Here is a 12,652-nt window from a genome sequence, read left to right as displayed (position 1 = left end):
TTCTTTGGTGGCTGTGCAATACTGATTTCCCTCCAGGGGCAGGCTTATAAGGAAGCAGAGTCAACTAAAGGCCTGAAGTTACTAGCATTCCAGAAAAAAAAGAAAAAAAGAGGGGAACGCTCACATCTAATTGTATTCTGAGAATAACCTCAGAACTGTGTGCACTCTCTTTGCAAATGCAATTATATCCGGCCCATTGTCCTTCAGATGTGACTTTTCAAATTTTATTTATTTATTCTTTCACGATTCCATGAATAAAGATTTGACCCTATTCACCTTCATTATCAGTCCCCTACATTCCCACTGAACTCCTGCCCATGTCTCCTCCAGCTTTAATACCTGTTGTATTTCTTTTCCCTGTGTGTGTGTGTGCTCACACATGTGTGCACGCTCCACTGCAATGAATGAAGGTCGACATAAAGAAATTCAGTTGGAACTGAGCTTGGAGCTTCCTCTTTGTTGGCTATCTTTCATAATGCTGGGGGAGCAGGGTCAATGTCTTAAGTCTTACCCAGCTATGGACCTGCAACACCAGCCTAACAGCCATGCTGTGCCCACTGGTGCAAAAGAGGAGTGACCGCCATGGGAAACCAACCACTTTTCAATTGGACTTGATGTCTGTCCCATTTTAGGGAAATCATGCCTTGTACCACAAACTTGGTCAAAAGACTGCAGCTAGGGAGGTCATAGGACCTGGGGTAGGGACGAAGTGGGCAGACCACCTGTGATGTTTGGCTAAATAAACACCCTGTCAAATTGCCTTAGTGGCACACCCTGCATTGAGGAGAGACGCTTCTCTAGGCAGTACATGGCGGTAAACACGAAGACTCCCGGTGGGTCAAAGAGATGAAAACAAATGATTGTTTGGTGCTTGGTCCTATATAAGACATTTTTATCATTCCCCACCGGCCTTAAGGAATACGAGGAGGCGGGTTTGGGAGGAATGTAAGAGAATAAATTATTAAGCCAGGAGTGCTTTTTCGATGTGCAAAAACTGTTGCAATCAGGCACGCAGCAGCTGTGAGCACCTCCACAAGGTTGTCAGGCGGCCAACAATCTTTCTCTGAGGAAGGGGAAGGCCTAGGGAGGTCCCAGCCCTCCCTGGGGAGCTACAGGCAATTAAAGGTTACTGTGGATGGGGGTGAGGGGTCAGTCACATTCCTCAACGACACAGCCACAGATAAACTGCCCTTAGCTCAAGCCACACACCCCTGCTCAGGCGAGATTTGAATACACAACCTTGTCTGCAAAGACACAGGGACGAGTTTCTGTTTATAAGTCAATACATGGGCAATGATTTGCTACTTTACCATGGGCTAGTTCATCTTAGAGTCCTCAAAAGGCTGTGCTCATGTCAAAATACACATTCGCTCAGAACTTACCTCACCCAAGGCTTTCTTTACTCCCTAGCCACTAGGAAGATTCTGTTAACTTTCATTTAAAATGAAACAAACAAAAAAAGGAAATACATATAATAAAGTTAAAAATATAAGCAATATACTGTCATCAAAAAGAAAAGTTAATCTTTTCATAATTTTTCCATCTAGAGTAACTGCGAAGAATTTCTGATAAGTGACCACTTCCTTTTTATACATGTATAAAAACACGCGCCTAAGTTGTAAGTCATAGCTCACTGTGTGGCTAAGATCGAAGAGCCAGCTACCCGAATTCATTTCTCATAGAAATGATCAGTCAAGTTTTTTTTTTTTTTTTTTGGTTTGAGCTGAGTAGCTGTCCTGCTGAGCTGTTATATCAAGCAAAAAACACCTGTTCCTTTCACATTCTAAATCTGTAAGGTTGTCTATAGATGCATTTGAGATCCTTTGTTAAAAGGAGTCTATTACAGGTGCATGTAATAAACAGGTAGGACCTCAAGCAAGGGGTGCAGCAGGGAGCAGGGAGAGCCAACCACACCATTTAACAGGAGGTGAACAAGGTAGATAAACAATTGTATAGAAAAAAACAGGAGTGAAGGGCTTTGGAGAAATAAGAAGCTAGAGTACAATGAAAAAGAATACTTAGCCTCTGTCTGGCACCTGGAAAAGCCAGAGGAGAAGACAAACAAAAGAAGAAAAGTCACAGCTTTCCGAGTCAAGAATCAGAAAAGTAGACAGACCCCAAAGAACTTTATGGAGGCTTTTAGCAGCTACACTAGGACATGGGGATTCTAGCAAAGAAAAGTACATTATCTCAATAAAGGACAATTATTCCTTCTCTTTAGCATGGCTTACGGTTAATCTGCCTTTCTAGGGGTGGCCCAACTGAATTAATTCATGTTTGGGGTGGCTTGGAGTGCTACTGCCATCTACCAAGGCCAGAGAAATAACTTTCCCTAATGGAACTCCACAGAGCCCTAATCAAAGCTGCTGTAACATCCTCCCCTCTAAAGAGGGAACCCTAAAATCATTGAGGAACCTGACCAGGATTACAGTGATGGACCGGCCTGCCTCAACTTTAGGCTTAAAAGCCATCTTTTAGTAAAGACAAACTAGGCTCATTAGGTTTATGATTAAACCTCTGTTTCTCAAGGATTGGGCTATGCCCCACCTGTAACCTTAACTACAAATGATTCTATACTGTTCCAGGAAACAGCAACAATGTCTTGTTTCAAAAAGCTATTATAATCACTGTTTCAGAAGGTTGTTATGACTACCTACTGTTATGACCACCTTGTTCTGACCACCCTGCAACTGTGTCTTTGTTTCAGGAGGTCTTTATGACTGACTTGTTCTGCTTGTTCTGCTACTGCAACCCTATTTCGCCTGCCAAACCCTCCACATGGAAACCTCCTACCCCTGAACTATAAAAACCTTGTCTTCCTCACATCTGATGCTGACCTCTTAACCCTGCCTTAGGGAGAGGCAGCCTATGTACATGAATTTAAAAAAAAAAAAAGCTCGCTTAAATTAATTGCTTGCTTTAATTAATTTGGTCATGATGATTTGGGTTGGTGGTCTTTCTCCTTGAATCGTTTGGATGAATAACAGTTCCCAAACATTTCTGGCTACCAGTCAAGACAGGACTTAGGGCATTTCTTGTTTATGGCCAAGGACATAAATTGATGCCCCTATCTCCAAATTGCCTGTTGCATGTTTACCTCATGCCTTCACCATTCCTGCCTCTGGAGAGGTAGCCTTACCTGCCATTAGGAGATAGGTTCAATAATCTACCTGGCTTTTTTAGGCCGAGTTAGGCCATTGTGTGGGACGGATGGGATAGTCCTGCATTGAGCACTAGATTGCACATATCTACATGTTACACAGAAAATGTAAAAAACAAGCGACTTACCTAAGCAGTTATAAAGTAGGAAATGACCACAGGGTGAAGTCACTTGCGTCTGGTAAATGATACTTTGAGATTCCACCTTCTGGGCTGGGCTGGGGCACTGCTTACCCACTGTCTCCCATTATCTCGGTCTGACCTTACATTAACTGCTAGCCTGAGCCTAGACACAGCCTTGGTCTACAACCCTTTAATATTTGCTTTTTCCCCAGGAATTACACTGACTCCTGAAGAACCCATCCGGTACTCGAGCATTGGCAGATCAGGAAGGGACATGAGTGACATGTGTGGCTCCTGACCAATGTGGGGATAGGAAAGCAGCTCAAAGGCCCTGGATGTGATCCATAAGCTTCTTAAGAACGTAGCTCTGAGCCGGGCGGTGGTGGCGCATGCCTTTAATCCAGCACTCAGGAGGATCTCTGTGAGTTCGTGGCCAACATGGTCTACAGAGTTAGTTCCAGGACAGGCTCCAAAGCTACATTGAAGCCCTGTCTCGAAAAATTAAAACAAACAAAATTAAAAAAAAAAAAACATAGCTCCGTTTCAGTAGCAGCTGTGAAGGGAACCCAAGTGCTCCCTGTTTCCTGCTTCAGATCCAATGTCCCCTATTCCTGTCCCTAGGATCACAGTTCTAAGTCAACTCTAAAGCCATTTGTATTAGGTTCTCTTTCTGGGGAACCCAGGTGAAATCCCAGCATTCGGGAGGCAGAGGCAGGTGGATCTCTGTGAGTTCAAGGCCAGCCTGGTCTATAAAGTAAGTTTCAGGACAACCAGGGCTACATCGAGAAACCCTGTCTCAAAATTAGATGATAGATAGATAGATAGATAGATAGATAGATAGATAGATAGATGAAGAAGAAGAAGAAGAAGAAGAAGAAGAAGAAGAAGAAGAAGAAGAAGAAGAAGAAGAAGCAGCAGCAGCAGCAGCAGCAGCTTCATTCTGCTTATTAAACAGAACTTTGTAATTTGTTAGGTTCCTCTTTTTACCCCGGCTGTCAAAGAGCTGAGGACAAATTGGAGAACTCATTACAGAGCATTATAACATTTGTGCTGCATTGTTCTCTGTGGTTAGCACATTTACTTTGTGCTGTATGGCTTTGCTTTTCTGTCTTACAGTATTATTACTATTAACTATGGAAAATCATACCTTTAGGAAACACATCAGTTATACATAATTAAAAAGGTAATTTATGCTACTTTTTTTTTTTGAATGAAATCAATTGAGCTCTGGCAAGGAAGAAGCACACTGTGAAGAATAATCCATATTGGCAGCAAAGATTAGCAATAAATTCAGACCCATTCTTCCAGCTCACCTGTCCTTCCCCACAGCTCAGACCCAGCACCTGACTCGAACCCGGTCCACAGTCATGTACATGCGAGTGGACAGTGGTTTTAGCGATTTCTCTGTCGTTTGCTGGCTGCTCTTGGACTGATGACTAAGGGATTATAAAAGCACATTCAGGAGCGTCTCAAGGGTACACACAACAAACACTCTCCATCACGCCGGCCTCATTAGAAATGGCCTAAGCCACACAGCAGAGACAAGGCCATTAACTAACGAAATAAACATAATGAATTCCTCCGGCCATTAGACAGTGATTTGAAAACAACGTATCTCCCAGGGCAATTTACCAAATGAAATCATGAGTGTTCAGTAGCTGCAGAGACTGAACTCAACAGCGCACAGACGACTTCAACCGCAGCACAGTCCAGATCTTCAAAGTCTGATATTCAGCAGAAGGATGCTTTTGTTGGACTCTCATACAGTAAGAGGTCAGTCTGTATATAAGAAACCCATCATTTAAAAATTCATCTTATTTTTCTCTACAAAGTAAAGGGCTCTCGGTCTTAACTTGCATCATCTTAAAATGCGTAATATGCATTGCAGTAAGCCCACAGAATGTTGGCTATGGAAACTCATCAGGGCACAGAGAGAGACAGGAGGGCATTCCCGCTGTAGACAGAGCCAGCTACTCGGCGGGAGTCACCTGGTCCAAGTATTTTCCTTGATGTGTATGCGGTTTTCCTTAGTCCTTGTAATCAAATACTTCATCAGAGACAGGTAGCAGCTCTACTTCTCTCTTGTGGCAAACAATGACAACTTGATTAGGAAGAGAAACACAGCTCCAGCCCAGGTGTCTTAATCACTGGAGGTGACATTTGCTGATATTCTAAATCTCAGTGTTAGTTTGTGGCAGTTCACTCAGCAGAATTCGTTGAAATTTGAAATTTTCATCTTGCCCCCCCCCCACCCCCTAAAGTCTGCACTAATATAGTTTCAGAGTGTATCTGAAGCTTTCTATTTTAAAGACCAGGAAGCAATTGAAAAATGCGAACCGATTTTCTTCTTTCAAAACTCCCTAATCAGACACTTTTTGCAAGATTCAGTTGGAATTATAATTTTTCCTGTGTTGGGAATTTCATAAATGAACAGGCAAAGCTGATCACATATTAATGCAATCTAATCAGACTCATTAAAATTAGTTGGAGAGGAAAGCTTAGAACGCGGTAGGTGGCAGAGGGCAAGAGCAGGTCTGTAAGGCACTGGCTCACAGTCACAGAAGCAAAGACAAAGCAAGCATCACTCAGAGCCTGCCTTTCAAGTGTTTAAAATGCAGCCGGCATTAACGTTCACACTGAACAGACAGTTCAAAAGACTTACGGGCACTCTTGGGATTTTCTGATTTATTGGATTTACTGAATCAAACCTTCCCAAACCCCGTTCTTCCTCCTCTGTCCATTTACTGGTCCCTGCAGTACCAGTTCCACTGCACTTACTGTCCTGTTTCTGCCAGCTGTTATTTGGGAGCTTCCTACACCATGTGTGGACAAAAGCACACGTGTGCACCACCCACCCCTCCACCACCACCCCCCACAAACACACTCAGGCAAATACTCTTTATCCTGAGTGAAGGACCCATTGTCACCTGGGTGTTCTAGTGGTATATCAAGCCTGACCCGGGTGCTCAGGCAGTCAGCTTATACAGAGGGAAGACAGAATCACCTATTGTTAAAGCCAGAAGAATCTTAAGAAACCAAGGCTGCTATTTCACAGGGGACGAGCCAAGCACAGACAGTGTCCCACCTCTGAGTCACAGGCGTTGGGTACTTTTCAAGCTGTGAGACCGTTTCCTATTTCACAGGTAGGAAAGTTTAGTTATTCCTCTCTATCACCTCCAGCCAGCACCGAAATTTAAAAAAAAAAAAATCAGGTGTTTAAGATCCTGAATATAAAAGAAAAATGAAAACTAAATAAATAAATCAAATACAAATTGGCTTTGCTTAAAAGCTGGAATAAAGGGACCCAGTGCACAGCTCAATAGGTAAAGAACACGCCTTGTAAGCGTGAGGCCTGGTCCTCAGCGCTTGGGTGGAGGGGAGGGGTGGGGGCAAGAATTAGTGGCCAGAAAGCACTTGGTTTGTAAGTGAATCCTGGCCACCTGTTTTCCCCATCCCTTTCACGTGGCTAATAACTGGTTACACTAAAAAGTCTCTCTATATGGGGATGAGAATTGAAATATGAATTAAAAAAAAAAACATTAAAAGGGCACAGGCAGAGTGACTGTCACATAGTTACCCAAACAAAATGCCAACCATTATAAATAGTTTATAAATTCATGGAGAAGTAAATTCAGTGTTAAATTTTGTGAAAAGATATAAAATTGGGCATAAGGAACTAAAACTCAGCAGAGAAAAATGGCTAGAAAGAAATACACTAAGGGCATTTTTCCCTACTTTGAGAATGTCCCCAAATGTATTTCTATTACCCTTATAATAGAAAAATAAGTCAGATTTTAACAGTTGGGCAGAGAACCAGAAGCTGGTAACACTGCATAGTCAGGACCGTGAGTCCCTTTAAAAGTCCCTTCCGGCTTTTCTCTCCCTTCCACGTTCTCCAGTTCCTGTCAGGAGTTCCTGAGACAAGACAGACTTGACTGAAGATAAAAGTGAAGAAGCCTCAGTGTTTCCCTCCCTCAGGGCCTGTTTGAGATACAGCAGAGACACTCAGTCCTCTGTCAGAGCGAAGAACTTCCTGCAAAGGGCTGTTACTGCGCTTTCTAAGATGCTCTTAGAAAACCTGGAAGGGCCCTAAATAATTCCCTGTCTCCTTCAGGGTCTGGGTGACTGGGTGTGTGCGCGTGACAGTCAACACGACAGAAAACGGCTTTTAGACCGCTGATTACGCTGACACTAAAGGCTCAATTAAAACACAGATGTAACTCTCAGGTATCATCCATTTCAAAGGGGAATAAAGTAATCTCGGTAGGGGGGAACCCTTCAGCTACTTCCTAAATTGCTAACAGCACATTTCTCTTCTTCTTTTAAAAGCCATTTCTCCAGAGAGCACACCGTGTCTGGAGCGTCTTCTCCTGTCTCACTGGGGTGCTCTCCAGCATTTCTAATGTAAACCTCCATCAAGAGTCAGTCACAAGGCCAAAACCAAAAACCTGCAGCTTCTTCCCGTGGTCCTCACGTCTTCTGGGGAAGCTGTGTGACTGCCTGGTGCCTCTAAGGGGATCTGTGGGGCCTGCTTGACCTGAGGGCTCAGGTTCATACAACCTGCAGCCAGTGGAACTCTCTCCTCTCCCAAGTGTTCCTCCTGTGTGGCCAATTCCCACACTCAACCTGTCAGATTAGAAATAAAGACCCTTGCTGGTCTGGGAAGAGAGCTCAGGAGTGGAGAGCTAAGCTGCAGTCCAGGAAACTGCTGTCTCGAGGCAAAGAGGAGCAAGATGCTACCACCGGGCATCCTGCAGGCCTGAAGGAGAAGCAGGCCTCTCTGCTCCTGTTGCCAGGCTTCAGCTCCATGAGGCAGTCACAGGCTCAAGCACCCTCAAATAAAGATGGCCCACCGTCATCTCAACCCCTCTCACACGGAGAACGACAAACCACTATATCCTTAGCAAAGAAAACCATAGGTTATTTACTTATTCACGCACAAGCACACAAGACAATTAAAAACAGAACGGGAGGTCCCTTCCAGAAGCGAGGGAGGGAGAAAGCGTCTCTCCTGCCCGCTGTGGTAAAGAACAGCACCCAGCGGTGCTTCCTCGAGGGTGGAGTGCTGTTTCAATGGTTCTCACCAATCAGGTCACTGTGCTCCTTCCTCGGAGATCTCCCCGTGCTAACTCCCCAGACGTTAAAATAAATACTTCAGTGTAAACAAAGGCAGTATTAGATCAGAAAGGAAGCATATTTCACGTCTTTGTTTAGCATTGGTAATTGTCAATGAAAGAATCTCAATGAGATTCTTAATGAGACCCCACGAATGACAGCTCAGAACGTTCTCTTCCAAACATCCCGTGGCTTTCCTACGGCTGATTTGGATCTTTTTTGAGACAGAGTCTCTAGCATGAGTCCGGCTGGCCTTCTGATCTTCCTGTCCCTATTTTCTAATTGGTAGGTTGTGGCCATGGACCAACGTGTGCAGCTGCAAACGCTGCTTTTGTTCGATGCGTACAGTTAATCTCGCTCCCCGTGCAGCACCGATTATTTGCATCTTCATGTGCAAATACAGGAAAAAACGGTGGGATTGTCTCCTTTTACTCAGTTAAAAATGATACCGGCAGCGAGAGAAAGGCCACAGAGCAAACACGAAGTTTGCATCCACCTGCGGCCTTCAGAAAGCACAGCTACCCAAACTTTCCACCTCAGGAGACCAGAAGCATCATTTCAGAACTAGAGGGTGTCCATGAGACCATATTCATGTTATCAATTTACAGGAAAACGGGCTTTACGGATGTTTAGTTACTTGAAGCCACATATCTGGTTGGCAGCAGAGTTAGGCACAGAATCTGTATCTTTTGTTTCTAAAGTCCCCACAGTGACACCACTCAAAAGGTGGGCAGGGACCTCTTGAGTGAGGCGCGTGTCCTTCTAACAGGGGTTTCGGAAAGATTTGCTTGTCCCTTCTGGCACAGAAATTTACAGGCAACCAACAGCTGTCTTACAATGACACAATTCATGACCCTGAGTCTGCCGATGCCTTCATCTTGAAACTGTCATTGTTCTATATGATAGGAAATGGCTTCAGCGCGACGTCAAATAACAACAACGTGTAGGGTCCAGGTGAGACGGGAGACATGTGTTTGTCATGTCTGTAAGTTCTGTGGCGAGGTCTGGATGCAGTTTTATCTTTCCCCTGTTTTGAGACAAGGTCTCTTATAGCTCGCCTCAAATTCATTTCCTTGCAGAGGAAAACCCTGAGCCTCTGATCCTGTCTCTACTGCTGGAGAACTGGGATTATAGGTACGTCCTACCAAGTCTGGGTTTGCACACATAGTTCTTGCCTATTTCCCAATCTTTGATGAATGTCAAGTTGCTGGATATTGGATATCTGGACTGTGGGTAAACAAGGTTTTAAACTTACTGTATTTAAAGGAAAAGAGAAAAAAAGTTTATTTTAAAAAAAGGCAGGAGCAGGGGAGGAGAAAAGATTCTGAGCCAATACTGTAGACAAATGTTGAAGTACTCCCCCCCCCCCATTAATTATATTTGAAACATTTGGAAGCCACAGATGGTGATAACTGTCATTGAACCACTCAGGTTGACGCCGCAGTGGGTGAGCACTAAGGACAAACTGACCTCTCCAGAGACCAGGGTATTCCTAACTAACAACCCCCCCTCACACTGGGACAAACTGACCTCTCCAGAGACCAGGGTATTCCTAACTAACAACCCCCCCTCACACTGGGACAAACTGACCTCTCCAGAGACCAGGGTATTCCTAACTAACAACCCCCCCCACACACACACTGGGACAAACTGACCTCTCCAGAGACCAGGGTATTCCTAACTAACAACCCCCCACACACACACTGGGACAAACTGACCTCTCCAGAGACCAGGGTATTCCTAACTAACAACCCACCCCTCACACTGGGACAGTGGAGTTTAAACTGTGAGGAAGCAGAAGCCAAGACAGCATGGGAAGAGGCCAACTATGAAGGATCCTGGTGTGGGAGGGTTATCTCACAATACTGGATGCTGTGAGCTTCTATTCTGGATCCTTCTTTTACGATGCAATAGCCTTCTTCTGAGTAGCAATATCTTTTCCTATTTGTCTTCCTTTAGCTAAACCAGTAGTGCATGAGCTATGGAGGAGAAGGGGACACTGTCACTTATTCATCTGCCCGCATCCAGTCTTCACCAGACCCGCCACCTGCTCAGAGAGACAGACAGACAGCAGTGACCAAAGGCGAGCAGAGCTCGGGCTCTGCTTTACATAGATGTCGCTTAGTTTCTCACAGATTCCAAACACACTCGGAAAAACTTTGTCTCCCGAGCAAAGAGGCCCTAACACCACCATAACATGGTCTGAGAGACTGGAAGGATCCAAATTTGGCCTTACGCAGCATTAAGTGGCATTAATCAGCCATATGAATTCTAAGGACCTTATGATCAAATACCATATCCCTTATTATTAAAACAACCCAACGGAAGATTGGCTCGATTTTATGAAATGAAAAACGGAGGTTCTAAGAGATTAATGTTCTAAAGAGCAGGACAGCGCTAAGCCTGGAAACTTGGACCCTTGGACTCTCGCGCCTGTGTTTATTCCTGCTGCTTCCTGATTAACTCTGCACTGAAGGATTTGTCTCTAAAGGCCAAGGCTAAGAGCGTGCGCTTGTCTGAACACGTCGCAGGCCCGTCTGATGCACAAGGCTCTGGGTTTATGTGGCGCTGGGATCAAACCAAAGTCTTGGGCATGCTAGGCATGCTGGGTAGTTTGTTAGCCTGACACAAATTAGAGTCACCTGGAAGGAACAGCCTCCTTCAGATTGGCCTGTGGCATGTTTGTGGCAACTTTTTAAAAAAACTTTTTTAATTTATGGTTGACGTGGGGGGTGGGCTCAGCACATTGTGGGTGGCGCCACCCCGACAAGGCCCTGGGTTATACAAGAAAGCAGGGTGAGCAAGTTATGGGAAGCAAGCCAGCAAGCAGTACTCTTCCATGGTCTCTGTTTCAGTTCCTACCTTGAGTTTCTGCCTAGACCTTCCTGAGAATGTGAGATGAAATATACCCTTTCCTTCCCAAGCTGTTTCTGGTCGGCATTTTATCACACCAACGGGAAACAAATTAGGATGCTGGGCAAACACTCTACCAACTGAGCTACACCCCAGCCTTAAATTTCATTTTACTAAATGTTCCAACGAGTCTAAACAATATTGCACTCAATATCAATAAAACTGGCTTTAGCTCATGGACTATATAACAGATAAAAACGGTGTGGTAAGGGCGTCTGTCCATGGCTTTGCTAAGTCCCAGTGGAGGGGACAAAGGGTCTGCAGTCAACCAAATGTCTGCTGTGGGATCAGAGAACAGACAGCATTTCAGTTGTTGAAAACAGAAGGCCGAATCCAGCTAAAGCTTCAAGGGGTTAAACATGTACCACTTGGGAAAACACAATCTCTGATATTAAAAAGAAATTACCCAAATCAAACAGAGCTGTCCACCAGCTACCGGATATAAAGGTCTTCATCTGTTATTCAAAACCGAAGTGACTGCAGGATTAGAGCAATGGCAGCTGATAAACGGGGAGCAACACCCCATAAGCAAAAGCTCACAGGGACTTGATATGTGTGAGAGCCATTGCCCGGAACTGCGGAGAAGAAAATCACCAACAACTGGTAACATCGAGTCCAATTCGCCCTTAATCACCTACTTCAGAATAAGGGCGTTCTGGGGCGTGGTGTGCGTGTGTGTGTATGTAATAACACACATACCTGCTTCATCATAGGATACCGTCAACTTTTCCAGCATTTCTCGGTCTATGGACAGGATCTGCTGCTCCAGAATGCTTTGGTAAGACAGAACACTGTTTTCTTTGTCTTTCTCATAATCCTGAAGATGCTGCTTCAGCGCCTCTGGGAGCCTTGATTTTACGTATTCGGCTGCAGTCTGTGGGTAAACAGAGAACGTCATTAATACCTCTCACCTTGGGTTTTCCTTTAACCTTCAGGGGCTACAGAGAGAACTCAGAGCACTTCAGATCCAGCCGCCAGACACACGTCTTGCTGCTGTGAGTCTTAGACTGCACAAGTGCAGTAAGACGTATCTTCACTCTGTCAGACCCCAGACCTCTTTGAGTTTTCTATCTCGTTTAAAAGACGATGGATTCCGTGTTTACAGAGTTAGTACTATGAGCTGAAGGCCAAAATTAGGATATGATTGGTGGTCCATACTTGAAAACCCAGTACAAGGTCACCCTGGCTATAACTGTGAGTTCAAAGTCAGTCTAGGCTACATGAAACTGACTCAAAAACCAACAAATATACCAAAAACCCTATATCTGCAGCCACTAAGAAATTTCAAAGACCCTGATAATGATGATCAATCTAGTTTGGGCCAAGAATAAAGCAAAGACCT

The 12,652-nt window shown here is 44.5% G+C and overlaps 1 protein-coding gene across 2 annotated transcripts in view; it reads right to left on the bottom strand.

The window, feature by feature from the left end:
- Positions 1–12,652, bottom strand: part of Ppm1l (protein phosphatase, Mg2+/Mn2+ dependent 1L) — a 206,743-nt gene that overhangs the window by 46,182 nt on the left and 147,909 nt on the right. For both annotated transcript variants that reach the window (XM_050147429.1, XM_050147430.1), the window contains exon 2: positions 12,010–12,184. In XM_050147429.1, coding sequence (XP_050003386.1) covers positions 12,010–12,184 — 175 coding nt within the window. The remainder of the gene's footprint in view (positions 1–12,009; positions 12,185–12,652) is intronic.

Source organism: Alexandromys fortis, unplaced genomic scaffold (genome assembly GCF_014885135.2).
Source record: "Alexandromys fortis isolate MF-2015 unplaced genomic scaffold, M_Fortis_MF-2015_v1.1 scaffold_53, whole genome shotgun sequence".
NCBI classification, from domain to species: Eukaryota; Metazoa; Chordata; class Mammalia; order Rodentia; family Cricetidae; genus Alexandromys; species Alexandromys fortis.
The sequence above is the reverse complement of the archived record's forward strand: the minus strand, read 5'-3'. Positions and strand labels throughout refer to the sequence as shown.